The sequence below is a fragment of the Sander vitreus genome, chromosome 14, assembly GCF_031162955.1.
Source record: "Sander vitreus isolate 19-12246 chromosome 14, sanVit1, whole genome shotgun sequence".
NCBI classification, from domain to species: Eukaryota; Metazoa; Chordata; class Actinopteri; order Perciformes; family Percidae; genus Sander; species Sander vitreus.
Genome location: NC_135868.1, coordinates 5,619,228 through 5,635,085, shown reverse-complemented (window position 1 = coordinate 5,635,085; position 15,858 = coordinate 5,619,228). Strand labels below are relative to the sequence as shown.

General features: G+C 41.0%; 1 protein-coding gene across 2 annotated transcripts; it reads left to right on the top strand.

The window, feature by feature from the left end:
* The first annotated feature begins 345 nt into the window (after nt 1-345).
* Nucleotides 346-9,886, top strand: slc39a7 (solute carrier family 39 member 7). Of its 2 annotated transcripts, none has more exons than XM_078268190.1 (8): nt 346-489; nt 2,204-2,673; nt 4,040-4,208; nt 4,982-5,062; nt 5,873-6,007; nt 6,288-6,389; nt 8,641-8,837; nt 9,497-9,886. In XM_078268190.1, exons 2-8 carry the CDS (start codon nt 2,212-2,214, stop codon nt 9,749-9,751), a joined length of 1,401 nt encoding a protein of 466 aa, XP_078124316.1. In that variant the 5' UTR covers nt 346-489; nt 2,204-2,211; the 3' UTR covers nt 9,752-9,886. The 2 variants fall into 2 exon arrangements, with proteins under 2 accessions (XP_078124316.1, XP_078124317.1); XM_078268191.1 differs by having other exon boundaries at nt 346-493.
* Nucleotides 9,887-15,858: the final 5,972 nt, after the last annotated feature.

The window sequence follows — 15,858 nt, the reverse complement described above, 5'->3', positions numbered from 1 at the left end:
TACATTTATAACCAGGCAACACACGTTGATTGACGACAAACGGATGTTCATCCTGTTCTCCTCCAGGATGCTGCTGTCTCTAGCAGCCTAAAGTGATTAGTCAACGCACCACAATCATCTCGCGATACTTCTATTGAAACCTCCTGTGTCTTCTCTTTACATCTTCACAAATCCAATTAGTCCAGTATTTATGCGTGGAAAAGTTTAAGAAATATTCTAAAAAATACGTTTACATATTATTATAATCTTCTTAAGAAAAATCGAACATTTTTTTCATCTAAGTAGGGACGATAAGGGCGCACCGAAGGAGGCACACTTGGAATTGGAATGCGTTCTCGCGAGATCTTGATGAGTTTACTCCAAAGTAAATGCCACGTCTTACCAGTAGCATCAAGGCAGACAGAAACATCAGCAGTTTACCTAAAATACTGCACGCATAATAGAGAGTTATTCAGCAGCCCAGCAGGCAGTGATATCTGACACAATCCGGTAAGTAAGTATTTGTTTGTTTTTCATTGTATGTCGCAGTTAGGGATGTTGCTACTGCTGCAGCAACATGTTAGCAAGTTAGCTAGCCAGACAGTAAAGCTACGTTAGCTTTCTGTACAACTTGTGAAAACCGGTGATGCGATTTCATTGTTTGATTACCTGGAGTTTTTGCTGTTTACTGTGGGATTAAACACTTTTTCAAGATAACAGATTATCCGCTTTACATCCACATACGATGTTTGAAGCCGCCAAGTAAACACAATTTCAAAACAAAGCTAACTGTGACTTGCAAGTGAAAAGGATGCTTGTTGAATAAGCTAACAAGGATTGTGTCGTTGCAGTTAACACAGTCTGCGCACATCAGCAGGTATCGTGCTTCTCTCGTTCTCACTGTTAGCATAATTACAACAGTTTTACATCATGGCGAGGGAGCCAATGAATAGTAGAGCATTTATAACACGAATCAGTGGTGGAACATAACTAAGTATATTTACTCAAGTAACGTTACTGTACTTAAAGACAATTTTGAGGTACTTGTACTTAATTTGAATGTTTCCATTTAATGCTGCTTTATACTTCTACTCCGTTTGGGAAGCCAATATTGTACTTGTTACTCCACTAAATGTATTTTGACAGCTGTAGTTACCTGCAGAGTGAGTTATCCTTCAGATTATCAATACAAAACATACATAAACTAATACATTATGTTATATTATTACAGGTTATGATACCCAGCACTGAGGCAATTAAAATAAGGCTCACCTTTACTGGCTACAACATTAGAGTGATGTATTATAGTTTTTTTTTACACTGGTATTGCTACTTTTACTTAAGACATGACACATTGGAGTACTTCTTCCATTACTGACCTTAATGCAGCAGATGCATCCCCATTTTGAGTGTTTTTTGGATAGCTGCCATGTTGGCACCATAACACAAACTGGCTGATCTGATGTAGAAAGAAGAGCTCTACCTACAGATAGATCATACACCCCAATCTCAGTGAAGATGCACTGATATCTGATCATTTAAGTAGGATTCGGTGTTAATCTGGAACACATTTGACTACAGCTGATAATTTGATTGCTTACACAGAGTGGGGTAACAAAACAAAAGCCCCACTGTAGCTGTATTGCTTCTCTTCATCAGTGGCCACAATTTCCCACAAGTGAAATAAAATCAGAGCAGCATTTTTCCACAGGTTATTTTTCAACACAGATCATTCAGTAGTTGCAATGATCATGAGATAAATGCATTAGCTAGCTAGTTGCCCTTTCTCCATGATAACACCTGTTGCAATAGCTGGAACTGCTTTGTTCCTGGTGCTTAATGTAACAAGGAGAAAGATTGATACTTCCAAGCCTTTTCTTGAACTGAGTGCTACTCACCAGTCCTTCCTTCTATACAATCACACACTTACAGCTTTCTTATGCATTACATTGTAAATTAGCAAAAAGATTACATTACGCAAGTAAACTCTTATTTTGTCTTGTGTTCTGAAGGGGAATTTAAAAAGTTCAACGGGAAAAGTATTAAGGACATTTTCACATTTTATAGTGGTTTCACTGTTGATTTGTTTCCCTGTTTTAGTTCAATGGATGCAACACCTTTACAACATTGTGATTTTTTTAATAGTGACGAATATCATTTTGAGCAGCCCGACCTGTGATTTTTTTTATTTATTCTGCCTTCTTCATTTTTCTCTTTGTCAAAGGGGATAATATGGGCTGTATACGTCTGCTGGCGCTGACGCTGGCCACATCTGCACTACTCCTGTTAGCCTCACATTCAACCACTGCCCATAGCCATTCCCATGGCGACCACGGCCACGGCCACCATGGACACGGCCACCATCACCACGGCCACCATCACCACGGCCACTCCCACGGAGAAGATGATAACGAAGAAGTGAAGATGTTCCACGGAGCGAGCAAGTGGAGCGCCGAGGCCAACGTCCCTCTACAGGAAGAGGAGCACCACGGACACGCACACTCGCACGATCACGGACATGGGCACGCTCATGATCACGGACACGCACACTCTCACGATCACGGACATGGGCACGCTCATCAGGACGCGGAGGATGTTGTTCGGGTGCACAAGGAGAAGAGTGGACACGGAGGGGAGAGGGTGAAGAGGGAGGCAGAAGGAGAGAAAAGGGACACGGTGGAGCTGTGGACACAGGTGTGGTCATGGGTTAAAACGGGAACAACGGGTTGTCTGTTTGGCCAGGGAAATCTAGTATCTGTTAGACTTGGGTTTGACTGAATACATCTCTGTTTCCTCCCATTTAGGGCTGCACGATATGTGGAAAATATCTGATTGCGATTATTTTGATAGATGTTGCGATATGATTCACGTTATTGGAGGGAATGTACATTTTTGTATCATTATTCTCATTTTCACTGAAATATATTTAAAAGAATTCAATGATTTACAGTGAGATTTTTGCGAGGATCTGTAACAAACAAAGATGTTTTCTTTAGTCTGTAGGCTATGATTTGTAGGCCTGGACGTCTCTGCGGCACCACAATACTTCATTCAGACTGGTTTGACACATATTTTGCCTTTAACAAATATTGCGCCTCCCCTGTGATATGGATATTGCACGAGTCCATATTGCGATTTCGATAAAAACGCAATTAATTGTGCTGCCCTACTCCCATTATAATCTACACAGTTCAAGTACGAATATGTCAACCTGCGTGGTTAAATATGGGCATAAGGCTGTTTTAAGAAGAGCCGGATCAGAAAGTCAAATCAACATTTTGAAGAACTTGTTTGACGCTTTGGGAAATTTGCTTATTTGCGTTCTCGCTAAGAGTTTGATGAGAGGATTGATAACACTGGTATCCGTCCGTTAAGACTCCAGGAAGTCACTGCGTCGGGCTAAGTAATAGTCTGGCACATAACACAGGCTAAGCTAACCACCCCCCCTGGCTGCAGCTTTATGTTGAACATGTAGACAAAGGAGTGGTGTTGATCTTCTCATCTCACTCTCGGCAGTAAGCGCCCCCCCCCCCCAACATGTGGAACTATAAGGGCTTTGCTGGTACAGTCATTTAGTGAAATAGACATTTAAAAGCCATAATTAGTAGTGTTGCTTCATTATCGTATTCTGTTGCATGTGTTCATGTTATTTTGATTACCTGAACACCTTACAATATAAAAATAATTGAGCATAAATCTCCATTTTTCATTTAACTCCAATAGCGGGACTAAATCAGACTGATGTATGGCCAAAAACTTTGCAATCATTTTACATCCTCTGTAAGTGTCCCGGGAGCAGGCTTTCCATGTCATGGTTTATTTTTTTTATTGTTGTGTCATTGGTACTGATATAACAATATCATAATCAAAACAGATTTGTGCTTACAAATCGGAGCTCCTCGTACATGTTTTCCACTCAGATCACTGTTGGGCTCCTTTCCCCGTCTAACTCCCGTTTTACTGTTTTGAACTGTTTCGTCCTCTGTGCTGCGTTGTTGATGACGTTGCAGTTTTGATGACCCTCGTCTACAGTAAACCTCCCTCCCATCCCTGTGCGCAGGCTATCGGAGCGACCCTGCTGATCAGCGCCGCTCCTTTCCTCATCCTGTTTCTGATCCCAGTTCAGTCCAACAGCGACCAGCACCAGAACCTGCTCAAAGTGCTGCTCAGCTTCGCCTCAGGTGGACTGCTGGGAGACGCCTTCCTCCACCTCATACCACACGCTTTGGGTGGGTAGTCCATCCATAGAAGTTTTTAATCCTTCATCTGTTTGATAAATACATATTCTACAGCAGGTAATCTACTCCATACACACGAAAGAAGGACTTTTTTTTTTTTTTCTCCTCACGGCTCATATTCACATTGTTTTTTGCTCTCAGAGCTCACTTTCATGCAGGGCTGCACAATATATCTTTAACGTCATCGCAATATCAACTGTTGCGACATATCGCGATAGACACTACTCGATGTTTTTGTGTTAGTTGAAAGAAAATATCAGTAGAAAACTGCACTTTAAAGTGTATATGTCATTCTTTTTTAGTAGTGCCTGTCATTGTCAATTCAACGTTCAATTTGTTCAATAATTGAATGTTAGAAATTATTATTTGTTTTAAATTCAACGAGCAATTTTGTTGTATTTTAAAAGAATACTGACACCAACAGAGAGGCAGAACTGAGTACACTCTAACATCCGTTAATTTATCGCAAGTAATATCGTTATCGCGATATTCAACAACGTTATCGCATATTTTCCTCATATCGTGCAGCCCTACTTTCACGCTGTTTGGAGACTAACCGGCAGAGTTAGATTCCCATTCCTGACACTTCTGCAAACTTTAGACGGATACAAATATACATACACATACAAAAAAAATATTTTCAGTCGTCTGAACTAATAACCGAATGCTCATCTAAAACACAGACGCGGTAGCAGGATGTTCCGTTTGTCCGTTTTTGAGTTTAATGTCTGCTTCCTCTTGTGTATCGTATTTGTCGTGCCCAGAGCCCCACTCTCACCACGGAGAAGAAGAGCATGGACACTCGCACGCAAGTGAGGAGTCACATGACCACGGCCACTCCCACGGTACGCAGCAATATCCTTTTCTTTTAGTTCGTGTATCGTTCAGTTGGTGTTCTTGTTGTTGACGGGTGATTTCATTATTTATTTATAATTTATAAAAGCCCAAAAAAAAAAAATTCACTGAAGTGGATCTACTTTATGTATGATAACATGTACACAGCTGCATACTGGAATCAGCAGAAGTAATATTCATCTTTTAGTTAGTCTTTATTGTCCATAAATGTGGAAACTTGACTTCGGCTGTAAAGGTTGGTTAAAAACACATCGTAGTAAATCACTATACATACAATACATAGCAACAAGACAACAATAACAGTGTGAAAGGGGTTTACAAATTTAGCAATGTTATCGCATTTGGTATGAAAGGCTTTTTGTAAAGGTTTTTGGTTGCTGCAGCGGCTCTGTTGCATCTTCCTGAGGGCAATTTTAGAAATTCTTTATAGAAGGCGATGAACAGAATCGGACAGATTGTGTGGCTTTTTGTTTCATCTGCATTTTATACAGTACATGCATCCCAGTTGTTTCTGCTCTTTCCCAATCATTTACTGCCCATGTTTTGTTCTAAGCCCCCAAACGCTCCTACCATGCACACATATTACACGTTTAAACACTTTCAGCAAGACGTCGCTTTAAAACAAAAAGTATTCTGTATTGGCTGAATGAAGTGCAATCAACAAAAGGTTCCTAAACCTATTTAAACTCCTCTACAGCTTCAGTGGGCTGATCATTAATCAAAACGGGCTTAAAACAATGACCGAACTCTTTTAATGTATCACAGTTTTCACCAGCACTGATTGTCCTCTGCCTGCACAGGAGCCGCCCACGATCACATGATGTCAGTGGGCCTGTGGGTGCTCGGTGGGATCATCGCCTTCCTGGTTGTGGAGAAGTTTGTGCGGGCCCTGAAGGGAGGCAGCGGCCACGGACATTCCCACGGCCACTCGCATGGTACGGCGCTGGAACTTCTTCCTGACAGAAGAATTTTTTTCATTGTTATACAGTAACATCAAATATTCATCTGCAGGACAAAGTACTCATATTGCCCCTGAAATTAAAGTTTCCAGTTTCTAGCTTGTGTTATCTTGTATATTTGTATGTCCGGTATAATGACCAGAAGGGCTTATGAACTTTAAAAATCAACATTATATCGGCCTCTGTAGCCACTGCTTGTATTCTCAATAGTTGATCTGCAGACGGACCTAAGTTGAACTTTATGTAACATTTTCAGATGCTCCCAAGGAAAAGGACAGTGATGGAGAAGAAGAAAAGGAGAAAGAAAGCAAAGACAAGAAGGCGCCAAAGAAAGAGGAGACACAGGAGAAGAGCACAGGTGAACAAAACCTAGATTTGCACAGATTTACCTCCTGAACTAAGTAGATGGACTCAACAGCTCCCTCTGCTGGTCAGGTACTGAACTGCAGTGTGGTGACGCGTCACGCAGGCTATTCACAACTTAAACACACAAGCAGATAATTACCAATTAACTTGTTTGCTCGACTGAGGTTGGTTCAGCAGAACAGAAGTGACCTATGCACATGTAATACCAGAGGCTTAGGCTTGTGCCCCATTTAATTTGTCTGCCTAAATTCATATATATTTTTTTTTAAATACACTCACTAACTGCCCATTCCTACAATCTAATGAAAACGAGAGTATCCAACACTACTTTTGAAAGTCTATTTAAAACTCAAGTCAGGGGTAAAACATGGAGTGTTTATTATGTAGAGTTTTATTCAGTAAATTATGGTAATGCATTTTAATTATACATAGGTCTGGGTTACAAAATAGTTTGTTTGAGTGATCTGATATTGGTTAATACAATCTGCAATTGAGCTTTTATTATGTTAATGTGTTAGTCCTGTAAAAAGTACTTTAAACCAACTTTTTGGGGGGTCAGCTCTTAATGTTAACATTAACCTGGTGTGTTTAAAAAAACAAACATTTTCACAACTTTTTTTATCCGCGCAAAATGTAGCCTGGATGCCAGCCGACCTTAGCCCCGCCCACAACATTCGAGGTCAGGAAGTTTGGTCTGGACTTGATCCGTTGTGGAGCAACTATGCTCGAACCAGAGCTGTTCGGACCAATCAAATTGTCAGGACGGGCTTTATACGATGATGGACAGATGATCAACAGTAACGTAATCAACCACGTCACCAAAGAGCGCTTGGGTTGAATTTGTTTACAACAGGTGGCTGCCGCTGGAGAATCGAGACGTGTAGATTCCTTCATTGCGTCTGTTACAGAAGATATCGACAGCGCGTTCATTTTAAAAGAGGAACAGAGAACCGCGATCAAGGCATTTGTCGATCGGAAAGATGTTTTTGCCGTCCTTCCTACGGGATTCGGCAAAAGTTTTTATCAGCTTGCCCCGATGGGGCGCATGTCACATACTCCGTTGCTCTAATTGGTTGTAGGTCTTTCCAATTGAGTCACAGCCCAATGGAGCAGTATCAGGCTCATATTATAACTAGAATCTGAGTATGATGACGTCAGGCTAAGGAAAATTGGTATTGGAACTGAAATTTCCCTAACCTAATTAATATTGAATTGTATCTGAAATGTAATCGAACCTTTTGAATCAGAATTGATTTGGGAAATCATTGGTGATACCAAGCCCTATTTATGAAGTGCATTTCACAGAACTCAAAGACACTTTGCAGTAAAACCAGTACATTAGGCACGTTACTAACAAGTGACGCAATGGGAGTGGTTTTGGATTCAGCACAACTACGTGTCCTTGGCTTTTAGTAAAACACGTGTCAACCATTTATTATCATCAAGTCCTTAAAGGACAATTCCGGCGCCAAACGAACCTAGGGGTTAATAACAGATGTGTACCCACTCCGTCGTCCACGTTCCAATGTGTTTGTAGCTTGAAAGTAGCTAGCGCGGACCGCTGATTAGCTTACAGCGCTTGTATTCGGGGCACAGGGAAAGTAAAAACAAATCGCTATTTATACCACTAAAAAGGCTCAAAATATCACCACACTTCAACGGTAGCATAATGAGGGTCCCTAAATGTTAACCGAAGCATTGAGAACTTTGTAAGTGTACAGACAGTTTATTAGAACGGTTAGTTTAGGAAGACTGTAGCTCCCAAGACGGCGGCTGCCTGTATACGAGCACGCGGCTGTCTTTCTAATCTATCTTTTTAATAAACTGTCTGTACACTTACAAAGTTCTCAATGCTTCGGTACGGCAGCCGGTATGTGCTGCAAAATATACATTAATATGAATGCAAAATTTTAACAGCAAAGATAAATTGGCCTATTTGTGAAAAAAAGAAAAGAGTTACACATAGATAGGCTTACTATAGGTACCTATGGTAGCCATACCGTTAAGCTTAAGGAGTCACTGTTCCTTCCAGATGGATGTTTAACATTTAATGCATAAATAATATCCATTTCTTTTCAGCCATTCTGCCCAGTTTAATATGCAACTCAATTGTATACAATATATATGCGGTAGGGGGTCCCTACTCGCTCTCTCTTTCAGCTCAGGGTTCCCTGGCCTAAGAGACGTTGAAGACCCCCTCTCTAAGTGTTGACCTTAATTCTCCATTCTCTCCATTGACACAGACATCAAGGTATCGGGCTACCTGAACCTGGCAGCCGACTTCACGCACAATTTTACCGACGGCCTGGCGATCGGGGCGTCGTTCCTGGTTGGCCCAACGGTTGGCGCCGTCACCACGCTCACCATCCTGCTGCATGAGGTCCCGCATGAGATCGGAGACTTTGCCATCCTTGTCCAGTCTGGCTGCACCAAAAAAAAGGTAGCTGACTGCTCAGGCTTCGGTTTACATACGTCAAATAAAAGCACAAAGAATCTTTCGGTCACAGAGAATCAGCAGGAGCTTTTTTTTTTTTTAAAAGAGAATGAATGAAGTTTATCAGCCCAGTATTTGATAGACCCAGTCATCAACATATATGGACTTTGCTTTGTGAGGTATCCCCCTCTGCTCTCTGCACGGTGATCCCCCTTCTCTGATTGGTAACTGTAGTGTACAACCATCCAGCTCACTACAATTCATTGTTGATGTTAAAACTCACAGTCCACATTTGAATGTCAAATCATCAAAGTGTGAGCTGGGAGCAAATTGTAGGAATTTAGGCACCCTTAAACAAAATTTGTGTCCAAAGACAGGTTTAATTTTTTTCACCTTTTTTTTTTATGCAGATTTATTTGCAAAGAAATGTTTAAATTTAAGAAGGAAATGAGTGAAAAGCCCTGAATTCTGTGTCATCTTTTTAAAATATTTATTCTCTTTACGTATATTTATTTACTTTGTCTTGTACTTTTCCCCCTGTCCCTTGCTGCCGTTGTAGGATTAATAAAGAATCTTGAATCTTTTTTTTTTTTTTTTTATGTTGTGTTACTTTGAAATATTGACATTTCGACTGTAGTAAATATCTTCTATATCTTTCCCATCAGGCCATGTGTCTCCAGTTGCTGACTGCCCTGGGAGCTCTGGCCGGCACAGCTTGCTCCCTATTGGCCGAGGGCGTGGGCGCTGCCGCGACCGCCTGGATTCTGCCGTTCACGGCCGGCGGCTTCGTTTACATCGCCACAGTCACCGTGCTGCCAGAACTGCTGGCGGGCCGCTCCAGCTTCGGCCAGTCTCTGATGGAGATTCTGGCGCTGCTGTTTGGAGTCGGCATGATGGTGCTGATCGCCGAGTACGAGTGAGACTTCGCCGAGGGGACAGAGAGGGGGAAAAGGTTGGAAAAAAAACAAAAAAAATGCTGGTTTTAAAATAGAGTTCAAGTGGATTATTGTTTGTCAGGGGTGTGTTTTCTTTCCTTTTTTTAATTTTTTTTATTAATTATGTTTTGGGACAAAATCCACCCCCTGATGGCGAATGGATGATTTTTGTTGTCTTTTTAGCAGTTCACGGTCACATCCCTGATTTTTTTTTTTTCTTGTTTTTTCTCGTGTTATTGTCTCTTTTTCGGCTTCTTAAAAAACTTCAGCGGGACAGACTGAGAGCTGGAAAGAAACAACCTGATGGGGAAAGGTTTTTTTGAGGACTGCTATGTTGTTCATTAAGGGCCTTAAAGAAAGTCCCGCACACTGACCATTACGCAAGCAATAATTTATTTAGAAAAATACGTTTCGGTCTTAGACCTCCCATCAGGACAGGAGGGGAAATCTTTTCTGTCCGGTGCCAGAATTCACTCACCGCTTTTACCACACGGATCAATCCGCTGCACCTTTACTGCAGCGTAAACTGACGGCCAGGTTTCCTTACAAAAGTGGCTTAAAGTAGATTCATCTTGCAGCCATAACACCACATTTTCTATCATTTTGCAGGTGGCTGGTCCTTTAAGTGCTCATATTATGCTTTTTGGCTTTTTCCCTTTCCTTTTATTGTGTTATATATCTTTTTTTGTGCACGTTATAGGTTTACAAAGTGAAAAAGCCCAAAGTCCACCCCAAAGGGACTTACCATCTCCAACAGAAAACACTGTTCACAAACTGCTCCAAACTGCTCTACTGTAGTCCAGCCTTTACTTCCGTGACAAACGTGCGTCACTTTGTAACACACATTGTTATAATGCTCACCTAGCTGCTAGTGTGGCACGCCCTCATACTCTGCAACTGACTGGCTAGTAGTCCTTATCTAGGTACTGAGCATGTGCGACTCCCAACAAAGATGGAACAGAAGTGAGATGCCTCACTCTGTAGCTAAAACAGAGAGCTCAACACACAGGGTGAAAAGAGGAGCTGCAGCAATGTGCAGTACACCAAAAATATGGTGTTTTTTGAAAATGAAACCATGTAAACCTATTCTGATATAACCTCCTAAATAAAATTATGAACCTGAAAAGGAGCATAATATGAGCACTTTACGGGTCAGTGAAAGAGCAGCGAAAGCGACGGGATGGCTCGGTTGTTCTCACTACAGTGACCTGCTCACTTATACGTGTTTAATGTCTGTTTCATTTGGAGAAAAATATTTTTACATTCCACAAAATAAAAGCAAATGTCGTGGCTTCTACAAATGTACTCTCAAATCATTAAAGCCTTTTATGAAAGGAAAAGTTTCCTAATCAATCTATTGTTTATTTCCAACTGATGGATGATGACAATACTGACCGCTGCGATGAACATCTCCGATAAAGGTTCAATGTTTCCAGTGATTGCTTTTCAGCATATTCTCTAATAACTTGATACTTGAAAATGTATTGTACTGTGATAATACTGTAAGTCTGTAAATGGTTGTATGGCCTGTTTTAATTTAGCAAGTAAAAAAAAAAAGCATTTCATCTGCAATTCGCAGAGCTGACCACAAGAGGGAGCAGTAGATCCTTCATTTTTAAGGGCTTAACAGTTAACAGTGTGAAGTAGCTGACAGATTACACAAACCATGCAGCACTATGAAAACCACCTCGTACATATCACGCAGATCAAGTGTCACACCCACGCTGATATTATGTGTCCTGTTGCTCTGCTTCTGTGTCAGCTTTCACTGCACACTTTCTGCAACTTACTGATTAGCTTTTACAAAAGTGTTGAATTTAAAAAAAATGAACCTCGATTCCATTTGCTCTGACTCTCATGCTGCATGATTGAGACAAATTTGTGATTTTGGGGGCTGTACAAATAAAATTGACTTGACTTGAAAATGCATTTGAAATAAGAATTCAGGCATGAATGAATGAATGGCTTAGCTGCTGTAGTTAAAAAAGGAGGTTTGTACATCCAGGTGGATCTAGTCTATATCCACAACGTTCCACTTCCGGGATTACTCCGTTGCCGACGGAAATTCTGCCGGATTTCACTCATTTAGCAGTCCTGCCAACATGTACGCATTTTTTGTACTCGGCACGCATTTTGACCCTTAAGTACGCTTGTACGATTCACTGCTCTCTAGGTACGCATTTTGTTGCATCTCGCATTTCGCCAGTTTCAGTTTCTATGCAATCTACATCTATGACGTTGATTCTGCCGCTGAGCCACAGCGTGTAAGTGGAGTGAAAAGCTTTCAGCCAATCAGAGCGCTGCATTTTAACCCTCCGCCCACCTACCCCTCCTAGCCAAATGCTTCGCGCGTTTAATTCAATTCAGTGCCTCAGCAAGCCAGGCCGTCTGGATAACTGTAGGCTTGCATGCCATGGCTGAACCGCCAAAAAAAAAGTTTCCGAACGATTTCTTAACGGGAGAGATGTCCTTGCCTCGAGGCGGGTATGGCTGCAGCCTGGAGCGTCCCATGTCATGCCATCCCGTCTCATGCCATCCTGTCTCATGCCGAGGCGTGTCCAACGGTAAGTTCAGCGGGGCCAAAATACAAAATCACGAATTATTTTCCAGATGGAGTCACGGTTAAGTTCGTGACCACGTTTGCAATCAAGGAGGGTCAGTGTGTGTTTTGGTCATTCGATTCGATACATTTCTTTATTCCCCTCTCTCCCTGCCTTCCTCTGACTCTCTGTCTCTACCTGCAGCAGACAGCTTCGCCCGAAGAGAGTCAAACCAGCTGAGGAAATAGACTTTCAGTTCACGGCTGTAACGTTACTGTTACATTAATGTTACCGTACAGCGCCAAAGTCTGATCCCAACAAACTTTCTGTTGTTGTTGTAAAGCTTGCTGATCTGGCAGAAAGTCACCGGCGGTTCGGGATCAGATCATGGAGATCAGACCTCCGGTGCTGGGTCTAATGTTATAATGTTCGCTGCTGCCGCTGCAGCTAGCTAGCAGCTAGCCACCAGCCCTATGACCTGGGTCCCTGGGTCGCTCTATGTTCGCTCCCCGGTGCTGCAGAGCTGGCGTTACCCGCTCTAGCTAAGCTGGGAATCAGACCAATCTGCCGCGCTCGTGTTTTATTCATATTTTCTTTTCTTTGCAGAATATGAAAGAAAAAGGCATTTTTTAATTTCTGTTTTCTAGTGATTTCATTTTTTGTTATATGAAATAGGAAATGAAAATCGAAGCATGCTTAAAATGTTCACATTCCCTTTTGACAAGGAAAAGGGAAAAAACACCTTGTATTTCAATTTTAAATTTTGTATTTTAAAACGAAAATCAAATAGCCATTCGTTTTTTTTGTTTTTTAATATCTGTTAATGAAATGAAAATCGAATGACCAAAACATACACTGACCAGATTTCCTGAGGATGGATAACAAGGATCTGCACACACAAGAATACAAAAATAAACATGTTACACTCTTTCCAATACTCCTTTTTATTTTTATAGTCTATATTGTTTTCATACTTCACTGGGACATTGCTGCAAATACAATTGCTTATCAGCAAGGCGAGAGGGCATGAGACGGGAGGCTCCAGGTTGCAGCCATAGAATAAATTTTTTTGTTTGCCTATAATCTGCCTTTATTTTATAGACAGACATATTTTTTAAGTATTTTATTCATTTGTATGATTGCTGTTACTGTTTAGTTAAAAAAAACACCAAATATATCAAGTATTTCATTCATTAGCATGAGCTTTTACTTTGAAAAGTAGAAGCTCGGGGAAGCTTTTACTTTGAAAAGTAAGAGAGATATTTTTTAAAGTATTTTATTCCAGACGCGAGCTTGTATTTTGAAAAGTAGAAGCTCTGGGATTTTATTCCAGATGCACGCTTTTATTTTGAAAAGTAGAAGCTCGGGGACGGCACCAGGCGGGATGGCATGAGACGGGGCGCTCCAGGCTGCAGCCATACAGTCTTGCTTCCCTCCACGTGTCCAGGCTACCTCACATAGACAGTATATAGAACCTCATCACGCGTTCTGCACGGCAGACAGTAACTGAGAACATCTGTGTCCTGTCAGTGGTGACAGCAATGTGCCCGAGCAACTGACAGATAACATGTCGGGAATTAATGTTTAGTCTTGCTACACGTAATATTACATTTTATCAGCGGTGGAAAGTAACAATAGCCTACCGTCAGCTACTTTGATTCAATTTTAATTGGGTATTTTTCATTTAATCCTACTTATTAGGCTACTTCTAGTCCACCACAATTCAGACTGAGTTAAGTAGGCTATTGTATGTTTTACTTAACTATTTATTTTATAGCTTTAGTTACTTTGCAGCGTCAGATTAATAATACAAAATAATATGAATAAATTATTATGTATTAAAGTGGATAAAGATGAGACTTTGTTGACCCCGTGGTGAAATTCACAAGCTACCTGCCAAGAATACTTCAGCTTTTATTTTGGTAAAAGTAACTCAAAAGTAACGCAAAAGTAGTGTAAGCATTACAATTCAGAGACAGTAATATTGTAATATAACTAATTACTCTCAAATGACAGTAACTAGTAATCTATTATGTATTACATTTTGGAATTAACTTGCCCAACACTAGTGTCAATAGGCTAGCCTATCACACCTGCCATCCTTCCCATTAGTTGGGGGCAGTTAGAAAAGTGGTGGAATGGTTAGAAAACTAGGTTTTAGAAAGGCCAGGTGCTGATTAACGTAAGATAAAGGTAACAGTTAGGCTATTTATGTGATGTGATGGCAACTGACATAATGCCATGTCACACATGTCACATTTTTAAAAGCGTATCTGAAAATATCTGACCCATGTTATTTATTAGCCTATAATTGTGTCTCTGTCAGGCTTCAATCTTGTGCTTTTAGTAGTTGCTTTAGGTTAGGTTTCTCATTGAGTGTGCAACGGTGGAGCGTATATTGGCGGTGGGCTGTCGGTGATTGGTGCGCGCGGGGGGGGCTTGTACTCATAAAATGTCTTCAAGGTTAGCAGGTCTGATTTAGGCCGGATGTCCGTTACCTTCCTCTGTCTTTGTGTTGGCGTTCAAACCTCCGGTGGATTTCTGAGGACTATGGTTAACTGCTCCTCAGATCTCTGCAGGGTAAATCCAGACAGCTAGCTAGACTATCTGTCCAATCTGAGGTTTCTGTTGCACGACTAAAACAACTTTAGAACGTACACGTGCTCCACTAGGGCACGTTTTTCTGCTTGAACTTGTGGAGCTTCCTCACATTGAATGAAGAGGCTGCCACATATTCAGTGCTCCAAGCAGTTGCATAAGGGCACCTCGGCAGTACCCAGGAGGCGAACTGGCACCTCTCCAACTACTAGTCCACACTCTGTATTTGGTCCGTGCAGACTGAGTTACTGCTGTTTAATAATAATCATAAAAAAGGGAAGTAAATAATGGGCGATTATATCAAAATATGTACTAATAAATTAAAATGTACATGTAAATGGCAATCTATTTACAGGGTTTTTCTTGACTCAGAATGGGCCTTTGGGGGGGGGGGGGCAAGACTGTGAACATGATTGGTCAGCATACAGTAAGGGCAATGAGTCTGTTACCTTATTGGACATAAATCTATGCATTTGCCTGTTATTTCTGACAATTTGATAAACAAAAATGGCTATTATGCTTGCGTAAATGAAACCCCCATTGAAGAAACTTGTTGATCACCTGCCTTGTTTGTGGCTTGCGTGTTTCACACCAATTAGGCCTAATTACTCAGGTTGCAGTATTTATCTAAGGATTCTTGCCAAGTATTTGTATTGTTCTACTACATTGAGGTGAAACACATGATTACGTGTTGAACCCAGTTCACCAGCAGTTCATAAACAATCACAGGTGTCAAGTAACAAAGTACAAATGCTTTGTTACCTTACTTGAGTAGAAATTTTGGGTATCTATACTTTACTGGAGTAATTATTTTACAGCAGACTTTTTACTTCTACTCCTTACATTTTCATGCAAATATCTGTACTTTCTACTTCTTACATTTTAAAAAATAGCCTCGTTACTCCTATTTCAGTTCGGCTTGTTTTCATTCCGGCTTGTCATCGTTCAAAAACC